This window comes from Corapipo altera, unplaced genomic scaffold, assembly GCF_003945725.1.
Source record: "Corapipo altera isolate COAL_440 unplaced genomic scaffold, ASM394572v1 55, whole genome shotgun sequence".
NCBI lineage: Eukaryota > Metazoa > Chordata > Aves > Passeriformes > Pipridae > Corapipo > Corapipo altera.
In genome coordinates, this window is record NW_020884882.1 from 1,243,750 (window position 1) to 1,265,899 (window position 22,150).

Consider the following 22,150-nt stretch of genomic DNA (forward strand, 5'->3'; position numbering starts at 1 on the left):
TGAGCAGCAAAACACACCCTCACCCTCTTTCCCCAGGAAGCTAAAGGCTTGTGGAACTAATCTGGCCTGAAGCTGAAAGCTGGAGTTCCCTGCCCTGGGAATCTGGCACAGAGCAGCACTGGAGCGGGAGCTGGGGCTCCTCAGAGCCAGTCAGAACCTCTCCCACTCCCCAGCCCCAGTGGGCAGGGGACAGGGGGCCCAGCTCACTGTCTCTATCCAAGGAAACTCATGTACCAAACTCAGGACCTCAAGCCTTGAGGCCACTGCCTGAGGTTTGAGACCCTTCTCATTCATTCTCAGGACACTTCCAGCACTTATCCCAAAAGTATCAAGCCAGGTCAGTGCAACTTAATGCTTCTGTGTAGATTGCAGATTCCCTAGCATTACGAGCCTGTTCAAATTCTTTCTTAGGGAATCTGCCCTAACATTCAAATGTTTATTCTAAAGGACTCTTTCCTATCTTAAAAGTCTGTCTAGACTTTCACCAAAAAGCAAGCACCTCAAGCACTGCAGAGATACATTGATGGGAAAAAATCCAACAGCATTTACAGGGAAATCAAAGGAAAAAGGAGAAATCTGTGCTTACTAAAGATTAAAAATCACAGCTCTCATTTCAGATAGCATCAAGCCTCGTTCCTCTGCAGAAAGACTATTTTGTTCAGCCCAACTACTGACATCTGCAAAGCACTGTCCACTTGTGCAAGCCCAGGAAATGGCCCTCTGCACTTCCTGGTGAGGACTGGCGTCGTAGCACCTGGCATGGGGATGTATGAGACAGCAAGTCCTGCACCTTAACCTACTTCCAAACAGCCTTTCTCAATTACCAAGCTGCAACGTATCAATCCCCGTGCCTCAACCTCCAGCAGCCTGCGGATGGGCTCTGCACGCGCATTTCAAACACTACAGTAAGAAAGGAACACGATTTACCTGTGGAGCTGTTGGGCAGCGCTGCTCGACCTGAGCCCCGCAGAAGTAGCAGTGAAGGCAGGAGAGACAGACAGAGGTGTCCAGCAGCTGACAGCCCTCCTGCCCTGGCAGAGGCAGCTAACCCAGGCCTCTGCACACATTCATTTCAGGAGCCCTCCAGCGCTGTTCGCTGCGCTCCCGGTTCGCGATATGGAAACAGCGAGCGCTGCCAGCGCTCTCCTTCTGACGGCAGCCCCGAGCAGTGACAGCAACCGAAACCAGCTCGCCCCAACCCGCCTGGATCCCACACCAAATGCAACGGCCAGAAACCAGAAAAATCCCCAACCACACCACTCGCACCAGCCAGCTCGTACCACTGCCCCGCTTACGGAAGACAAGGCCGGTTTCCAAATGCGAAATGAATTATCTGAATAAAGGGGGCAGACCTTTAAGACTTCCCTCTCTACAAGTGCTAGAAAGAATCATTGCTGACCTTGTTTTATGAAAGAAACCAAACCAAAACAAGAATCCCAAATGGGTAGCCCCAGGAAGGCTTGTGATGACAAAGGGATTATTAATCTTGAGAGCAAAACGCACTCAGGGCATTTACTATAAGCCACAAATAAAAATGGGAAGCTGACTTCAGTTGAGCACAAACGTATTTAGAAAGGAGATGTTGCGTGGCTCTAAGTTAGGGATTCTGTATTAATTATGTGAACAACCATTAGAGCTCACAAAAGTCCCTAGAAGTATTTTTACAAAGGAGAATGAAGGCTTTTCATATGACTGCCTTGGTGTATTTAAGACATGTATATTGGGATTTTTTGGCACATCACCATTAGCAAAACCAGAGACTTCAAATATCTCAATCTGTACCTATATAAAAGCCATTACATTATCTTAGAGACAATGTTTGAGACTCTTCTTTATGTCAAGTAGTAAATTGCTTACAATGACAGCACCACTGCATAAACTGAAGACTAATTTTTTTTTTCTCAGAGTCATCCATATAAAAGATTTGCATCACTTGAGTTCCTCAGTAACTTCTCTAAATGTCAGAACGACACCTAAATCATTTACTGCAGTCTGGAAAAATATCAGTCCTGACCTTATTCATAGGGAGATAACGATCTCCTGGGTAAACATGGACATGGGGGCTCTGGAAGTGTGTCCAGTTCTCAGGGCTGCCTCTGTGACCTCAGGAACCTCACCTTGTCTTTTCACCCTGTTTCCCACATGTGAAGTGGGGATAACACACAAAACAAGTAACATCTTGCTTATTTAGACAATATTTTCTTTGGGAAGATATACACTTCCCACCATGTAATTACACAGGTCTTAGGCAAAGTGGCTCAAGATTTTATTTGGAGCTCCTAACAACTAATAAAACAAAATCAACATGAAATATTAAGAGAAGCCTTTGATCACCCCTGCAACAATGTCTAATCCAAAAATTATTAAATAGCATATGAAATTAGGTACCTGAAAATTACTATCTGTTAATCTAAGTGCTTAAATATATCTATGTTATTTATCAAAAAATCCTCCAGCATAAGCATTACTGTATCATATGGAAATACACACAATTTTTTCATTTTTTAATGAAAATACTTTATTTTTCCTTTTAAATATCACTAGAGACAAGGCTGTCCACGTGCTGTACAAACAGAAGTGTAATCATAATGACTGAGTCAGAACTTGAATTGTTATACTTTGTATGAAATGAAGATATCTGCATTTCATGAAAATGCTTCCTAGCAGGGAAGTACTAAACTTGATTCTACAACACTAAACCAGAGATGGTTGACAGTTCATAAGTGCTAAAGAACATTACTGTTATCCTAGAAATTAAACTTCTAGTCAGGAAATGACAAATATAAAATTGGAACATGGAATCCTATTTAATCTTTATTGGGCACATATTTGAGAATAGTGTCTTTAATTTAATATCCACATATCATAATTTCATTAGTATTTAGGGCCAAGAGGAATGATTTGATCATTCTGTATATAAATGACTGCAACTTCATCGTTATCCTTGGACTGAGTCCAAAACTCTCATACTTGACAGAACCATCAGTCCCAGAAAATGTGTTCTTGATTAGAAGACAGAATCACAGAGCCATTAAGGCTGGAAAAGACTCCAAGATCAAGTCCAACCTTTGACCAAACACCATGTCAGCTAAACCTGAGCACTGAGTGCCATGTTCAGTTGTTTTCTGAACACCTCCAGGGATGGTGACTCCACCACCTCCCTGGGCAGCCCCTGCCAAAGCTTGATCACCCTTTCAGTGGTGAAATTTTTTCTGATGTCCAATCTCAAGCTCCCCTGGGACAGCTTGAGGTTGTTTCCTCTTGTCCTGTCACTGGTCCCCTGAGAAGAGGCCAAGCCCTACCTGCCTGCACCCTCCTTTCAGATAGTTGGAGGGAATGAGAAGGTCTCATGGGATGCAGAATGTACCATACCCCTGGACATGTTTTCCAGTGACTAATCCCTTTAAAAAAGGTGCTTAATTTACAGTTTGATTCATGTGCTATCAGACTGCAGGTGCTGGTTCTTGTCATCCTTTTCTCAGAAAAGCACCCAGCCTACCCCTTCCCACCTCCCCTCCTCTGCGGTGCTTCTACACTGTTATCACAAGTCCACTCACAGTGTTCTTCTAAAAACTTACACAGACTGAACTCCTTTAGCCTCACACTATAAAGCCTTAAAAAAAAAAATTAAAAAATTGTTTTTGTTCTTCTCTCGTCATCTCCAAATATTAGCATCTTTTAAGAAGAGGGTGACCAAAGCTATTTGCCCACTCCAGGAGGGGCCTTTACTCTCATTAAACCATTCCCAGGATCACAGGAGCCCTTTGAGAAAACAAAATGATTTTTTCATTTCACAAGCTGTCCCTTCCATCCAGTGAGCACTGCTGGTTCTCTTCACCCTTGGCCCAGCTCTCCCTTGCTCTGTGCAGCCCTGTTTCTGCCCCAGAGCACCTCAGAGAAGCTGCTGTGGAGATGAGCAGCTCCTGGCCCAGGGCTGAAGCCTGGTCACAACTGCACACTGGTTAAATGTCTCTCTTGAAGGTCCCATGAAGGAGGAACAAGTCTGACCCAGACCAATCAGCAAAAAAACCAACAGCAGCCAAATCTAGAGGACAGGAGTGCTCCAAATTCCCTCTCCTTAGGTGGAAGGGGGGTCAAATTAGCAAGGCATCCCCTCCTGAGCGACCTTGCCAAGACATTTATGTCACAAGAGGGTTTTGTCTGTTTGCAGCAAGACATGACCTACACAAGGGCTGGCTTGTGCCTCTGAGATAGTTACTAGTTCCCTTTAGGAAACATCCAGATTTCACCACAATGCAGTGCAATCCTCTGCCTGTCTTCCTATTCCTTATCTTCACTCTCCCAGAATCCAGACTGGTCACTGTGGCACAGTGTGATATTACGTAGGCTAACACCAAGTATAGATTCATTTGTGTATAATCCCTTTCTGTTAGACAGGTGTGTATAAAAAGCTTCATTCACTGCTATCCTGATCTTGTCAGAACCTCTCAGGTGCACAAACCTGTATCTCCTCAGTGTAATGAAAGCTACAGTCATAGTAATTGTTTCATACATGCTTATTATTCAGGCTGTATTAATGAATATTTTAACTGGAGATTAGGCTCAGGTGTGATTTCCACAAGATAAGAAACAGATTTGCCATGCTCTATTTTATGATTGTAATGGAAGTGTGCCCCATAATCCTATATTTCTTAATTCTTTCATATTATGTTCATCAGCAATTTCGAACCCTCTGGATGACACAGGGTTACAAAATCTCACTTTGAGAAAGTTGTGGACTTGCTGGAAGGCCTCCAAAAAATCAGAGGCTTAGAAAACATGGCCTGTGAGGAAAGATTGAGAAACTGGGTTGTTAAACCTAGAGATAGGAGAGCAGAAAGGATATGATAATGGAATAGTGCAGCATCTAGGAAAGTAATAACGTGTGGATAGGATAAAAAGTTAGTTTAAATGCAGAAGGGAAAGTTGAGTTGAACACCAAGGAAAGTCTAATGACTTAATGGTCCAGACAGCAAACCACTGGAATAAGTTATGAGTTTGTGGAGCCTCTTCCCATGGAGGAACTACAAATGGGTCACACTCATGCAGCAGGAGTGGCATGGATGGTAATAAGGTTTCACAAGAGATGAAGTGTGTTTGGCAGCTCCTTGGGTTGCCTCCCAACTCTTTTCTGTGACATGAAGTTTCTATCTAGGTCTTGGTTAAGTATGTTTATGCAGAACTGTATACATCAAAGGGTCAGAACAGGTGATTCTTGGGGAACCAGAATTAATTTCTACTTGTACTCCATGGCTGCAAAACCTCCTGAACTGGTTGTGTGTTATTTTATAGGCTTTGGAATCCAGCTGGTTCTACAGCTACAAAGCTTGTGATTCACGTTGGGAAAGTTAAAGAATATTTCACTATTACGGGCCCCAAATTCTGTCAATTAATTACCAGATGTGGTAGAATTTGACTCTTGCAATGAGAAGGATAAATCTTGGTAAAGCAATGCCATAAACACTGGTAAGAAGGGTGACCTTTTTCTACCTTTATAGAAAGAGACAGTTACTGTTCTGACAACATGCAGACAAGGAAGGTGGGACAACTGAGAATGCAAAGTGAAGAGGGAACAGCTTTGCTGCAGGCAAGAAAGGTGCAGCTAGAATTAGAAAGAGTTCACACTTTGCTTGATAAAGCCATGTGGAGACATTGTGAGATGGCCTGGGGATGGCCTTGAAGGACCTTTGTAACACAAAATGAACTTTCCACTAGCAGGTAGCTGAATATGAATGCGGACTAGATCCCAATGGGAAAGTAACTGGGTAATTCTCTGCAACCAGAGGCAACCAAGAGCATCAGCCTAAGGATCCATGGCAAGCAGTCCACATCAGAGGACTACCCCCTGAAATGCAGAGCAGCAACCTTATGGCTTGGGAGCACAGACTGGCAGGTGTAGCAGGCAGCCCCCAAAGGCTGGGGTAGCTGCACATATGGAGGAAGATGTACATGCCTGAGGGAGACAGCTCAGGCCCACGGTTATCCCTCAGGTTGCCATCCAAAGGAGCAGCACCACATAAAGGTGGGGTGTTTAAAGGACATGGAGTAGCTCCTCATGAAGACACAGAGATACCCAAAGATGCTTTGCTAGCAAGAGGGCATTGCACATCCCAGCTGGGAAGTGTGAATTTCTGGGAGAGATCCAGTGTAAGACAAATCTGCCTCTCCTCCACATCTGAACAGGGCCATTCTGAAGATTGCAACACACAAGCTGTGATTGTGTCCTTCTTCCAGTGCTCCTGTAGAGAGATCCCAGGCAGACCAAAGGCCAGTGTGTCCCAGCAACAGAATCATTGGCATGTCTTAGGAAATCCATGCTAATGGAGCAACAATGCAGAGCCTACCGTGTTCCCCTCCCTGATTTAACAACGGGAATCCCACGTGCAGCTTCAAGACATCACTAGTTCAATCCTCCTAGGTCTTACAAGACTGAAAGGGGAAGCTCACATGTACTTCTAAATACTACCAAATTGCTTCTGATTGGGCTGAAGAGCTCATGCATCCAGGCTGTTTTGGGAGGATGTGTGCAAAGAGCCCTGAGCACACTGATGGCTCAGCAGCAGAGCCAGCGCCAGGCTCACAGCACAGGCAGAGCCCACAGGCTATGCCCCTGGCAAGGTGGCTGCTCTTACTGTTGTTCTCTTTTCTATTCAATCTTACAAACGACTTCAGAAGGAAGCATTCCCTTCCCTGGAGCAGAACCAAAGCAAATTACCCACAGAGTTAACATTTAAGGACCTCGAGCTAAAAGGTACTGAAAAGCAAGAACTAAGGTGCAAGACCAGCTTAGTAAAGGCAAGTAACCAAGTTAAGAGGATGTCAGGACAAGGGACTGAGACGACTTTAGTCTCAGTATTAGCACTGTGGGTGCAGAATGCACAATATAAAAGAGGTATGATCACAGTACAGACCCAGTATCACTGGCACAGGTACAAGAAAGCACAGCCCTAATTCCCTGAACTTGTGTTGTCCATACCTGACACAATTTGCAGTGTATAGTCCAGACAAAATTTCACAACTCAATATATTATCTATACATGTCCCGTTCTTACCCCTTTATTTCACTATCCTTTGAGGAAAGACATGATGTTAACATACATGACTGGGAAAAGAACACATTTATCGGGAGAGAGAAGGGAAGGAAAAACAACATATAACCAAAATACAAGGTCCTGAAGTGTTGCTCCCGCTCCTTTACCAAGCACAACCCAAATCCTGGGAAGGAATCAGTCATGCCTGCATTAACTTCCAGGAGATGCTCTTTCAAACCTCCCGTGCCAAGGACGCCGTGCTCCGTGTCACCACACAGCGGCACTCTGCCCACACATTTCCCAGAGGGAAACCTGCAGGCTTTTTCCCTTCATTACCAAGACACCCACGAGCATTTATGCTCATGGCTGAGCAGGCAGGGTTTTCAGAAACCACCAGTCACTGAAACAACATATGCAACTTGGAACCCACAGAGATGGTCAAACACCTGCTTTGACAGCACAAGCATTAGCTGATTACAAGCTGTTAGAAATCAAACACTGGGAAAATCTGATTTAAAAATTGCTGGTAGGTCTATTCTTTGGATCCTTCTGTTTCCTTCCACCCTCTTCTCTGCACACTTCACTTGTGCTTCAACATTCTGGCTCTACCATTCTGACATCTCGGGTACTTCACACCACTTCTTTTCTTCCCTAACTCCAGCAGCACCGCTCTGAACTCTGGCAAACCACTTACTCTCCATTGCTTCCTTGGAGGAAAAGCCCCAAGGACTCCCAAGCAATTACACACCCATCAAAACACCCCTCTGCCAGGCACACATGGATTTATTAAAGGTGACAATAATGGTGTGTTGAGAGGACTGTGGCAGAGAAACAGTACTCAGTAAGGGGAAGTGATGGAAGTAGGGATTAGATGGGAAAGAGCCATTCACACAGGCTCTCCTGGTGAGTGTTGATTTTTCTCCTTAAGTGCTAAATGTACAGGGACAAATACAAGCCTTAATCTTTATGACCTAAACATTACACACACCCTCTTGCACAGAGACAAGGGATCAGAGCTCAGATCTGTAATGATGCACATAAAAGAGAGGGAGCCTACACGATGTGAGAAGTCCTGTTCAGCCCCCTCAAATTCCTTAAGCCACAGATTGACTGGGATTTGCAGATAGCAAATCAGGTGTGTTTAGCCTCCTGTAAGACAGGCTATGTGGGAATATGCAGGTGCTCTTAAGTCCACCTGGAGCCCTGCCCCTTCCAACCTCCACCTTCTCACTTCCCTCCTTCCCCAGCTCTTATGGAAGGCCCTGTGCTGTGGGGACAGAGGTGACACAGGAGTCTCTATAAGCAATGGTGCCAACATGGCAATCAAGAGTGCAGTACCTTCAAAGCCAAAGGAAGAGGGGTCTCCAGAAAGGGTCCTACCAGTTTACAGCTATTTCTGATCAGTCTCCACCTTTGCAGCTGCCAGCTCTGATGAGCCAGGCTTGCTGCCAGTTAGCCAAGCAGAAGAATTCCAGATGCCTACAGAGATCAAAAGGATTCTCATGCATGTATGGCATAAATACCAGTGACAGAGACTCAGCTGGGTGAGGAAACTCCCTCTGCAGCCAAACCTCTACTTGGAGACTGGGCCAGAACTGTGAATCCATAAATTATTAGACAGGATTTAACCTAGAGGGGTTTTGTCTTCCCTTTTCTGAGGAAAGACAGACAGGAAAGCAGTGTTCCTTAGGAGGGGCAATTCCATTGCACATGAGAAAAATCACCCTAGGATATAACAGGTAAGGAAATTCATGATGGTTCAAGCCAAGGTTTTCTTTGGAATCCCCTTGTTCTTGCATAGAAGACAATGAACAGTCCCTATTCATGCTCCTCCACCTTTGCTATACTTCTCAGTCATGTTTCCTCCAAGCTCAGGACAATTTCTCATTCAATTCTGTACAGAAGCTATTCTTGGAGTTTTCCCATGTCTAGGAAACTCCTCGAGGATGAAGAAAACAAAACAAGATGTTGTATTCAAGGTGGAACAAAATCAGGCTTTTTTAAATTAAAACAAACAAAACCAAACAACACTAAAACCAAACACACACACAGAGAACAGAGCAAGTGTTTTCTGGTTTGATCTTCCTTTCTTAGCTTCCAGCACTTGATTTATCTTTCTCTTAAGCCTGACCTGATGCTTTCATGGGGCCATGTGACACAACCTCAAGATCCCAGTCAACTCCAAGCCCATGATTTTATATGCACAACAATCACTGTTTTTCTCTGCACTCCTCATTTCACTTTTATTCATGTGAAATTTCATCCACCATTTTACTGGCCAGCCATTCAGTCTCAGGGTTTTTCAACAATTCTTCACTGTTGACTGCTGCCTTTTCTGTCTTGAAAAACTTAATTTTAAACAGCAAAGTTTGAAGTCTCACTGTTGTCCCTATTTTCAATGGTCATTCCTGAATATGTTCAATATTACAAATCCCAACATCAACCCATGAAACTCCTCTGGTAGCATTCTTCCACTGGGATCATTTTTCTCCCACTTTCTCCTACCTTGTTTCCTATCTCTTTGCCAATTTTTTATACATCTCAGGACCTTTCTGAGATGTTCTGCCCAGGACATCTACACAGGCTGCTGGCTCTGCCTGGGCACAGGGCTCCAAGGTTTGGTGCCATGTCACCCCTGAGAGAAGGGAACACCTCGTGCTGCAGGAGGTCTCTGCATCCAGCTACTCTGCTTCCACACCATGTAAGATTTCTCCATCTCCCATCCCTGTCCTCATTCATGGCATATTTTAAGAAATTCTCCACAGACCTCCCCCTTTTCACACAAGAGGCTCTGGGAATTCAGCATTCTTCCAAATTTGCCCCATTTCTCTTCTCCTGCCCATGCACTTCACGTGTATCCCCCTTCTTCCTTTGTCATTTTGTTTTCTCCCAGTTTCTTTACCAGGGCTTTCATTTTTTCTCTTTCCAAGGATTTCACATGCTGTGCATTTCATTGTTTTTCATCTCATTGACACGATCACAACTGCTGGGAAAGTCAGGCCTCTTTCCCTCTTCTGATCTTAAACAAAATCAGTGGCTTTCTATCCAGAAATCAGTCCTGAATATTACAGCTGATCAGATCAGCAGCCACTGGCAGCTTGTCACAGGCAGATAATGCAGAGACAGGCAAGTTCTTACAGGCAAGTTCTTACTCTTTCACCTTGCTTCTTCAATGGGCAGATCAAAAACACTAACTGTGTGACAGAAATGAAAATAAAGTATCTGGGCTCCTCAAGATGTATTCATTAACCAGGTGCTAGGTTTGCCAGGGATTTCAGTGGCTTGGGGTTTCAGATACAGGCTTTGAATTTTGATAGCAGCAGTGCCATTTCAATCGAGGTAGAATTCAGATTCCACAGATATCAGAAGTGTTCATTAAGAAGAAAAGGAAAGGGAACTAAAAGAACAATCTTGCAGAAAAATCAATCTATTTTGAAACACCAGCTCAGCCAAAGCAGGAAATGAAGCCTTCAGTCTGTTATCCAGCTTTGGACCCTGCTATTCCAGGAAGAAAGGAGAGGCCGAGGCATGAAGCACAAGGACACATGTCAGCTTGGAGTGCCCATGGATTAGCTGCAAGACAGTGCTGAAATTCTGTAGCTCTGGATTTGGAAAGTCTCGTGCTAGCAACAAGACTGAATAAAAGAAACTAGTTTTGCAGACAGCTTAAAAGTTGAAAAAAGCAGGCAAACGTGTCTGACAAAGCAATCTGTTTTTCTTATAATTATCTCCAGTTCCCAGAGAGTTTCCTTGGGTTTATTAGAAAGCTACAGCATCTGGCTCTTTGGAATCAAGTTCATCCCTTCTGCAGTATTTACTTGGCTAATCACAGCAGCTTTGAAAGCCTGAGATCTAGTATTCTGCAGGCCACCAGGAGACAGGAATGGCCTGTTTAAAGGAGAGGTGATCAAACAGGGAGGGGCAGAGCAGAGCTGACAGGCAGCAGGCAAGCACACAAGAGCCCATCTAAAATTCCAAACTCTCTTCTAAAGGAAATCAAACGAGGAGCAGGTTTGGGATTCATTTGCAGGGGAACAATTTGCTTTTCTTATCTGGCCCTCCAAGCCTATAGCACACCTGTGACGTGATCTCCTCCTCCTCATCTGTCTCTCATTCCAGATCCAAGTCCTCCTCCCTCCTGCACAGTGCTACACCATCCCACCTTCTCCCCCGGCTCCTACCTGTGCCCAGAGAGCTCAGGCACAGGCACTTGCTGTGACTCCTCATTATGGCTCAGAATTTTCCATTGCCCTCTGCAGCCCTCATGGTTATTACACTCCCATCGCCTGGGCAAGTGAGCTCAATCTTCGCTTTTCTGATTTTCTATTGTCTGTTTATTAGATGGGCCCTTTGTGAACTCAGCAGTTCACACTCTCCTGTGGTGCCAAGTGTAAAATTAATATTGACTAAAAAATCTGGGCACTTCTTTCTGGCCAGAGAGGAGACATTTCGGATTAATGGGAATGTTACAGTGTTTCACACCCACTGTCATCCTTCTGGAACCTCCAGCTCTTGCTGCTCATCTCTAATTACCGGCATTAACTCTTAATGGGCCCTGTCTGTTCTGGGTGCCCACATGTGCTGTGCTGGCCGGGCACATCCAGGACTTACTGGTGTCCTCACAGGCAGCCAGCAGAGGTGGTAGTGGTGTATCAAACATTTAACTCCCTCCCTCAGCTCACAGGCAGGCAAAGCCACAGCCTCTGCCTTTAACAAGTGTCCCACAGCCTAATGTGGGTGAAGGAGGTTTGGCTGAGAGCTCTGCTGGCACCTGAAGGGACACAGCCCAAGCACCACTTCCTACCAAGCTGCCCATGAATTTGACCTGTTCCTGCAGGCTGAGCTGGCAGAAACGTCTTTTAGCAAGGCAAGTTCTGCCTCCCTATCCCCAGCTCAGCTCTCTGGCTGAGAGGTGACTACCAGGGACTTAGGAGACAATTATTGCCAAACCTGGTAGGCCATTTACCCCTCACAGCAGTAGCTACCTGGTTTACAGCTGAAACCACAAGCTTTTTTGCTAAATATCACCAAATAGCCCCTAAAGAGACACTGTTACCTCTAGCCAGCTCAGAAATTTCTGAGAGGTAAAATCCTCTATCAGCTGAGCATAGGCTGCAATTCATGGTGAGGAAATCCATGCCAAAAAGTCCAGTTCCTGTATCTCTCTCCACACATTGCCCTGTTTTCACAGAGAGGTGACAGGATTTTCCTAATGGGCATCACTGACCCAGGGCCACTGCAGAGCCACTGCTTGAATTAGGCACCTCAGCACTCTTGCACATTTTCAGTGCTTGTAACACTGCTGTAAAACCTCTGGAATGGTGTCACATCCACATGCAGAGCAGGACACTGAAGAGTTGAGTCATCCAGTGGTCTTCCCTACTGCACACACGTGCTAACGTTTGATTTCTTTCAGAGCAAGCCCCAGTCCACGTGGCCTTACACAGGAGCAGAACCACTGCTGGGACAGTGTGTGCTCCTGAGAAAGCAGCACTGTGTCCTGTGCCTGCAGACAGCTGAGCACTGCAGCCCATGGAGATCACAGCCAGGTCAGAGGGGGAGTGGGAAACAGGCAACTATTAACCTGCTGGAGATGGAGACCTTTCTCTCACCTGGACAGATTTCCAAGGTGTTGGCAATCAAGGTTTACTTCAGTGTATTCCCACAGGCAGTTATGGCCAAGTGACAGATTTGGGGTTTCTACTGGTGGATCAAAATCCCACAAGGAGGTGAAGAAACACAGTCCAGGAAGGGAAAGAAGATTAGAGGCATGCTGAATATGCTGCTATGATCTCAGGCAAAAGAAATCTCACTCCTGCATTCCTTGCACACCCTGACCCTTTGCAGCCAAGAGCTCTTTGCCAGCCTCTCAAAGCAAACACACAGTGTAATTACACCAGTGTAACACCATTACCACTAATACCTCCGTGCACTTGCACGGCAAGTGTAAGGGGAGATTTAGACTTTAATATTATTATCAGTCCTTAAAGTAGTGTTGCCAACATGAATCATTTGATAAACACTGAGCTAACAAGCAGGATTTATCTCCCCCCATTTTCCTCACTTTCATCAACTGTCCCAGTCCAGCCCTGCTACAGGAGACTCCAGTATCACTGCTTTTACTTTCAAAATGAAGAAAATACTGAACAAACTTTTGTTCTCCAATGAAACTGAACTAATGGAAGAGGTCAGATGTAGAAGTCTCTCCTGGCCACATGAAGCACACCAGAGATTTCCAGCCCTGTTATAGATGAAGGAGTGGTGCAGTATTACTGCACATGAGAGAACCAAGGCAGAGAGAAGTGCTCTCACATCACATGACAGAGGATGACCAGGAACTGAGCTCCCACTTCGAGCCATGACAGATAAAAAATTTCCTTTTTTTTGAAAGCAAAGGACACATACATGGTCTCCAATGCTTCACTTGTGGATACTTAAAATAATTGGACCTGAGCAGATTAAAGGCCAATGGCAGTTGCTCAGATGAATACAGAGGACTACACAGAGCTACAAAAACTGCCAGAAGTACTTGATTTTCAGATTATAGCAGCCGTAAAAAAATATGGATCACAGACTGCTGTCAGGGGAGACAGCGAACGCTTTCCAAACGCAGTGTCAGCTCATGGCAGCTCTGGCACTAATAAAACAGTGCACCTGCTCAGCAGGGCGATGTGCAGTGAACCCCCTGGCCCAGCACAGCCCAGCTGCAGGTGCACAGCCACACCCCCAGCCCGGCCGGCAGGAGGGTCTGCAGCAGCACAGACCCACAGCCGCGTCTGTCCTTCCCTCCCCACAAAGGAGGAACATTCCCAAGCACGAGACTGACTCAACTTTCCTCACACCACAAATAACAGTCGAGACCAACAGCGACAGGTTTTGAAATCCTCGTCTTCTGGCTCACAGGAAGATCTATAAAAGCAAAGGCACGGAGAGATAAAAACCTTCCTGCAGTACGGAGAATTTCACTTTGCTAAACCAAAAATTAAAAACCTTGTCCTTTGAGAAAGACAGCGAGTTTTGCTTTGTCTTGAAAGATCTTCACAAAAAAGGAAAATACACACACTCCAAGCTCTCCATCTCATTAAGATAAATCAACAAAGGGCATATTCTTGTGTAGTCCTGTACAACCTACAAATCATATTAGCAAACAGGCTGCAGATCAAGTGAGGACAGGCTGGCAGCAGTTACCCAGGGTGCAGCCCCAGGCATGACAAGCAAATCAGCCCTGCTGTACACCTGACCAAACCCCTCCTCTGGCCCTTCGTCTCTGTGCTTTACAATGTAAGGAAAGTGAAGCTCTGAAAAACATTTATGCCAGTCTTCACATTAAATGTGTGAGCAGCCCCCAGGAATATCCAGCTAATCAGGAGTGGGTGATTGCAGGGCCAGGCTGAAACATGCCATTTGTACTGAAATGCACCTTAGGATACCCCGATTTTCCTTCTTCAGATGAAGCCAAAAAAGGTAGGGAGCTTCACACCTGTGCTTGGTATGACTATTTAATAGCACCAGCTGAGACTTCCCCTTGTTTCATTTGCTAACTGCTACTTGCCTCAGCCTCTTACAAAATGGCCACAATGACCATCATTACCGTGCTATTTGTCTAATAAAAATGTAAAAGGCACATTTTACTTGGCAGTTGTTTATGACTGTGATGAAGGTAAACTTCTTCAATAACCACTCAGTAATGATTAAGGCATGTTAGAGTTTAAAGCTCTAGATTACAATAACCTTTAAAAACAAACTGTTTTCCTTTGCATTGCTGCAGGGCAGAGTAAAGGAGGTTAAGGTACCTTAATTGCATTTCCACTCCTAGCATGTTTTTAAATCACTCTTGGACTACTATTCTCAAGTTTCTAAGGCTTCAGTTGAAAGGATATCATCTGAACTGCAAAAAAAGGGGAAAAAAAATAACCCAACCAGGGAAACATAGGTATTTCCTGAAATTAAACCCCAGGCCATTGGAGTATGTCTGACGCTCAGCAATGATGCAGTGCAGAGACAAAGGGGTTAACATCCACACAGCAAAGGACAGAGTAGCTCAGCTGATCCAGAAAGCTGTGCCAGAGCTTCTTACATCTGAGTGGTCCAGGCCCCAAAATATTTCACTGTGGTAATCCTGCTTCCAGTTCTGACTGGTTCTTCAGTAGCTCAGACACTCCTGCACTGCAACATGCAGTGTTGACACTCCTTGCTGTGCACCTGCTCACACTTTCTCCCTACAGATTCACCTACCAGCCAAAATTACAGCCCAAATGTTACAGGCAATGCAGGCAGGGTACAAGAAGAGGCAGAGGAAAGTGCTCCTCCAACACTGCAAGCTTGTGCCAGGTATGTTGAGTGCAGCCCCAAGTGACTCCTTACAAAGTCTGGTGTGTTAATTCAGAGGACAGGAGTTAATCTGGACACTACTGGCTGGGGGTAGATGACAACATTTTTAGTTTTTGAAATGGGAGTGGTTGCTTCAAGCACAGGGGCACTGCACTGGCAAGTCTGTTTCTCACCACAGTGTTAATAAAATGTATGAGAGTGCAGCACTCACTCTCAATTTGTGGGAAGTGGTTTGAAAGCTATTCTCTACCTCCCAGGCTCACGTGTGATATGGCTGGGATTTACAACCTCAGTTAACTTAATGTACGTTTTCCAATTTGCATCTATTTCCTGAAAGATTCAAGCCTAAGGAAAGTGGATGCTAATGTAGAAGCCTGTATTTGGATTGGTGAAGCAGATAATCCAAGATTAATTTCATCTGACAAAAGAAATCTATTATTACAGTGTCAAACTCCAGTGTGCAGCTCGTAGCTCTCAGCAGGACTGGAAATGCAGCTCAGCACCTGCGTTCTTACACACAGGTGCTACAAAAATGCCCAGGGAGACTGGAGTGATTCTGACAGGGGCAAAAGCCTCTTTGAGAGCAAGGCTGAGAGCATTCCCTCTTATCACCTGGCTTCTGGATGGATGGAGCATTGAGCCTGCGTGGGACACTGTAGCAGTAAGACTATGCTGGGCACTGATGGGCACAACATTCCTTTAGAAAACCACAGAGCAGATCCAGCTCCTCACCAAACACAGAGCTCCATTCAACCAATCACCTACCACAGATGCTGCAGGTCCATCACACCTCTGCTGCCCAACACTCACCTCCCCATTACATCTTCAGCTTGACAAAAGATGTTACTGTGACTTTAGCAATTATTACAATAACAGCTGCTCCTCTCACATTCAGAAGTGGTTGTTAGTGCAATCCCTATTGTAGTGAAGATGTTTTCCTTCTTGCAAAGCCTAGAGCAATACTGTCCTGGCCCTCAGACCCCCCACTCCTGTCTAAGACACCAATATTAACCCCAAAGCTTCTGCACAGGTGAGAAATGTGTCTGTCTGCACTACCTCAGCTGGAGATGGAGAGAAGTAGATAAAAGAGCATCTGCATCTCCTATACACTCACACATGGTTCTGGTAACATGTCTATAGAAAACCATCACTGCAGAGTCCATGGTAAAGTACAAAATGCTAAATAATAAATCAATTCCAACTGAGAGAAGCACACACAGAAGCTGCTCTGAGCAGGAGGCTGGCTCTTCCAGCCACAGACTCACTGTTCTGAGGGTTGAGTGACACTCTTCCCTACTTCAGGCCTTCAGTTGAGACAGTGGTGCTTCCAAGGTTCCTGAGAGGAGCACTGGGTAGTGCTCACACCATGCTCTCACTGCAGCACACTCAGCTGCTGCAAATTGCAGCCCATGGGTTCTGACCCATGGGCCTCGTTCATCTGCACGACCTGAGTCTCTGGCTGTGTTTCTTTCCACTATTTGCTCATTGTCACAGCCCTTTAGTTCCCTTCAGTCATCCAGCAGCCCCCCCCCCCAAGGCTTCAGCTTTTTTCTCCCCAACTCCTACCCAGGTGACAGTTTCCCCTCAAGGAGTCTGCGGTGACCCCTTGGCTATGGCAGGAGTCTCTACTACTCATTTCTCATTGCTCAGCAATGAGCACATGGGCACACAAAGGCAAAACCCAAACAGCTGGTTGATACAATAACATATCATAAAACTTATTAATCACTTCTCCTGCATATTAAGGGACTCCTCCTTCCTTTGTCTGCCTGCCAGAAGTTGGTGACAGCTGTTGACTCTGCTTTGGACAAGGCAGTGAGACAAGTGTTGCAGTTCCTGGCTCTGTCCTGCCCAGAGGGGGTCAGTGGGAGTTCTGCAGCCCTTTCAGTGAAAGTTTCCAAGTAACCTTTACCTACTAGGCAACACTGGAGCAGCTCTTTATCCTTGAGATCAGCTCCCATGTACCACTGCTGTTTCTCTGCTGCACAGCAGCAGCAAGCTCGTTATCCAGGAGAGACCCCAGCACAAAATATCCACAGACCAAAAAAAAAAAAAAAATCATTAAATATCCAGTGACAGGATGAAATCCTAGCCCAAATGAACTCAGCAATCCTAAATTATGGAACAGACAAGTCCTACAATTGGCTCTGCAACCCTGGTTAGTGAGTTCAGACCACATCTGCCTCCTGGCATCATGCTGGGAAGGTACCTGGCCATATGCACCCCTCCTTGAGCAAGAGAACTTGGGTAGGCCCAGAGGAACCCCAGGATGCACCAACAGGATCCCCTAGTACAGGTGATCAATGGAAAAGCATTAATGATTTTGTCACAGGGTAGTAGAGTCCATTAACCTTCAGCACCCTGATTCCTGCAAGCTCAAATATTTCAACTTTCAGAGTAATGCAAAGCCTCTGTGCAACATTGCAGGGGGTGGACACCACCACCTTTCCAACCTCTGCCATGCAAACAGAGCACACCCTGGAGGCACAGCATTTATTCATACCCATCTCAGCATGAATAAATGCCAGACCTCAAGCAATCCATCTTTCAGATGTGGCAGAATGAGCTGGTTCAATGACCTGCTGGGGTAGCAGTTGCCCCTTGATGTTTACAGAAACAGAAAGTCCTGTCTGACCCACGCCCTGAAGATGATTTGAAATCCCTGTGCTTGCCTGAGAGAAGACATAGAAGGATTACAGGCCTAAGCCATCTGTATTGAGGTCTCAATCCTCAAATATGCCCCATGGTGCAGAGGGAACACATCATGAGACATGACACTGCCTTCCTCCTGTCGAGCTGAATCTGTCTCCTTGGAATCAACAACTCACGGTGACATGTCCCAATCACATGAAGATGCAACACTACAATACTGTAATGATCCATAAGTCTCAAAATAAATCTTCACCCTTTGTGCTGGAAGCAACAAAGACCAATGGGAAAAAACCAAATAAAACAACAAGAACACCCCAGAACAAAATACAAGGAGTCTCTTTCAGATTGTGGAAAAGGTGGCAGCGCAGAAAATAAGCCCTGTGAAGCTAGGACTGGGGTGGGGAAAGGATTTTAAAATGATCCACAACAGAAAAAAAAAAATCACCAGGGTCTGACAGGGATCCTCATCTTCCTTGTATTCAGCTTATGTGTCATGTTAACTCAGCTCCTTGTCAAACAAGCTCTGTTTTGCTGCTGTCAGCTCAGTGGGCTTAATGTAGCTTCAGAAAAGCATCTCACACTATTCTTCATACTTCATATATCATCTCCAACAAGCCAGAGAGCAGAAAACAAGCTGCTACTGTGCAGTTGATTATTGGTGATCATGTAGGCAGGCAGGCCCAACGAGGGAAGAACACCACAGAACTTGGTTAAGATCTGTTTTTAGCTCTGCACAGAGGCAACGAGTAACAACACAGGGGGAGCCTGTGACTCAGGGAAACTTCCAGATGCCTGTGAACTACAGAAACAAAATTCAATGTTTTCAGCACTAACAACCTCAAAGAGACCTGTCAGACTGGTGCTCTCTTGTTACATGGTACCCATTGTCAAAAAACAGCAAAGTTGTTAACCGTACAAGGCATTTTTACACATAAAGACTGCCAGCAACAGTTGGAAAGAAGAGTCAGAAGAGTTGAGATGGAACAGACACTGAGAAAAAGTAATGCTATTAAAAACATTAAAGCAAAACCTGCCATTTGGTCCTTTCCTTTCTCAAACAGTTTGGCTGCTAGTCTAGTGAAGGCAGTAGGTTATTCCACTCCTTGTAATTATCCTATTTTGGCCAAATCCATTATTCTGGATGGTCTCTATCTCTGCACATACAGTAATTTAATACAGCTACTGGCTTCAGTCACAGAATGTTAAATAGTTACCTATTTTTGTTTAATTGCAGATATAAGGACATTCTCCTAACAGCATGTTAATAAAAACTTGGGGGATACATCCCTGAAATAACTCAGGTCAACATTCTAAAACATCAGCTATTTAATTTAGGAGAATCCCAGAAGACATGAAGAGGATTCCTGTTACCAAGGTATTCCTGCCAGTGTTTCACTGTGCACCACGTATCTATTTTGCTTTGCATATTGACCCTGTGAAAATATCTCATCATCATTTTCCACTGGTATTCAGGAGGGATCTCGTACTGCTCTCAGCAGCCAGCACTATAGTCTTCATACTCTGCTGAGATTTGATGGTTCATTTCCTCTGCCCAAACTAACTTCAGCTTGTCAATATTGCCCTGCAGTTCTGTAAAAAAAGTACATGCAAAACATACTTATTTGTACTTCGAGCAGATAGTTCCTCATCTTGTAATTTCCTTACACAGCAAGCCAGTGGTGATAAAACAGGTTTAAACTACAGATTATTATTGAACACTTCTTGCTCTTCAAAGCTTCCATGCTGAATTCCTTGACATCCCTGACACTGTGCTCAAAGTGCTCTTACTCCACTCCTTGGTGAGGGACCTGAGTGTAGAAGTGAAGCTTATTTCTCACTGCTTTTCACAGGCTGGGAGCTTAACATGAAAAATTAAAAAAAGTAGGATCCAGGGTCTGGCTCAGAAGGGATGTTCTGTGTTTCCAAGTCCAGTCTCTGCCACTACTAGTACTCATGCCCTGTAATTCATCAGCAGTATCTTAGACAATGAGTTTTTTCTCTCCACTTTTCCTGTGGGAAGGATGCTTCACAACCTCACTGATGGTTGGAAACATTCTTCTCATTTACAGCCTCAGTTTGAGGAGGACTAACTTACACAGTCTTCTTATGCTCATGTTTCCCTTCAGCTTAAATAATGCATCTCCTTCCCCAGTACCTTTTCCTAGGATGCATGAGCAGACAGCTTTCACAGACCTGTCAGACTTTTTTATTGCTAGTTACACTGGATTTTTAGCATTCTCTTACCAGACAAGGTCTCTCTTACCCAATCACCTCAGCTGTCTTCATCTTCCAAGCCAAATTCAGAATGTGATGGGGAAGCAGTAGTGGAACAGGGCTCAAACATGAACCTTAAACCTGCTGGATTCACACTCTGGCTCCTCATTTCCACCTCTGTGCAGATATTCAGAACCAGCTGAGGTGTCCCAAGACAAACCTCCTGTTTCCAGATGTTACAGATACCACCAAGAACAACCCTTTCCCTTCCCAAGAAGAAAAAGTTCACTTTAAGCCAGACCATACCAGAGTTCCAGTTACCGTGTGGTGACAAACAGCCAAGAAGGCAGACACAAGCACTGCTTTCACCACTGCAAACAATGGGCTGGGCCCCATTAAGATGTACCAACTCTGAGCAGCCAACTCAGGACAGCACTGATCTGCCTGTACAGACAGCACACCACAGCCTGTTGTCAGAGTGTCCTCATTAAACCTTCCCTAGAGAGGTGATAGGAGCCACCTGTCCTTCACACACAATTTCATCCAGGCCACAGAGTGGAGAAATCATTTCTTGTAGCATTCAGCACATGCACCTCACTTCCTGTTGCTGATTTTTCACCTTATGTCAGGTCACTGAGAAAAGCTGGCCATGAAATTGTTAAATGCATCATGTTAAACACTGTTAACCCATAAAACCCCACTGGGCAGCTGCTGGACATACCCATCTCTTTGCAGCCAGCATCTGCCATCTTGCTGGCTTAAAAGAAATGTTAGTTTTCCTAGGGGGAACATAGGGCTGCATCCAATTCCTATTTCTGCCCCTTCTCTCTCACTCTGTCAAAGCTTTTCCCCCCCTCCCTTCCTTAACAGTCACATGCCCTACAGCAGCATCCTGGCAGACCCTTGTGGAAAGCACAAGGCAGTAACCACCTCCAGAGCAACTGCTCCCATTAGGCAGTGGTGATACCTGCACAGACCTTGTAGCAGAGCACTCAAAGAACAGCTTGTTTCCTTCTCCCCTACTTCTTTTTCCAAAAATCCCCATCTCATCAATGAAATATCCCTGCTTGCTGCTCCTCCTTGTCAACCTCTTCCATCAGAGAGGCATCGAGACAGCAAGATAGGCTGTACTGCAAACCTCAACCCCCATTTCAATCCTTCTGTTCATCTGCTGGAAGGGAAGAAGAGGGAATGTGATCTCCTACCTCCTTTAGGAAAAAAAAAAGCTCCCAACACTGTGTGGGTGTCAGGAGAATAGAGCAATAACCAGCCATGCCTAAAGTCACTCATTTTGCATGCAGAATCAGGTCACAGCACACCTCTAGCTACACCAAGTTCTCAAGTGCTTGCAGTCAAGCCTGGACACTTGGAACTTAGCAGTTCCCAATGGGATGGACCCATCCTGAAAAAAGAATTTGGTACCAGACAGCAGCAGAGCAATGTTTGTATCATCTTGTTGTAGCATGACATCACTGCAATTCAGAATGTGACACCAAATAGCAAAGGAACTGCAATTAAGAGCTGCATGACAGGAAGCAGAAAGTTCACACCTGCCACTGAGCCTTTCAGACCAAACTTGGATTTAATCTCTTCTTCCTCAAGACAAAGCCATAACTCATATGTTTCCAGTCTGTTGATGACAGACGGGCGATCTTGTCAGGAAGCCAACGACTTAAGCACAAAATTCCCGATTCCTGTTCCTAGTTCTGTCTCACATTGTCTTAGTCCAGTCATCTCCTCATTGTTGCTCAGCTTTCCCCCTGTGAAGAGAGGGAGGTTGTACTTCCCCAGGCCCTACTGAGTTTCAGTCATGCTCTCAGGAACCCCTCATTGCTATCAGAGAGTAACTTCTCGTCTTGTTTCTTAAACACTGGAAGGAAGATACCATATTTATACACATGCACTCAGAGAGACACCATCCA

General features: G+C 45.1%; 1 protein-coding gene across 3 annotated transcripts in view; it reads right to left on the bottom strand.

Annotated features, from left to right (window-relative positions):
• Positions 1 to 22,150, bottom strand: part of LOC113945656 (high mobility group protein HMGI-C-like) — a 61,602-nt gene that overhangs the window by 14,933 nt on the left and 24,519 nt on the right. The window contains exon 1 of one of the 3 annotated variants that reach the window (XM_027640068.1): positions 2,015 to 2,044. The exons of the other annotated variants lie outside the window; for them this stretch is intronic. Coding sequence (XP_027495869.1) covers positions 2,015 to 2,023 — 9 coding nt within the window. The 5' untranslated portion in view covers positions 2,024 to 2,044. Of the gene's footprint in view, positions 1 to 2,014; positions 2,045 to 22,150 lie in introns of those variants that run through there. 3 annotated transcript variants of the gene reach the window in all.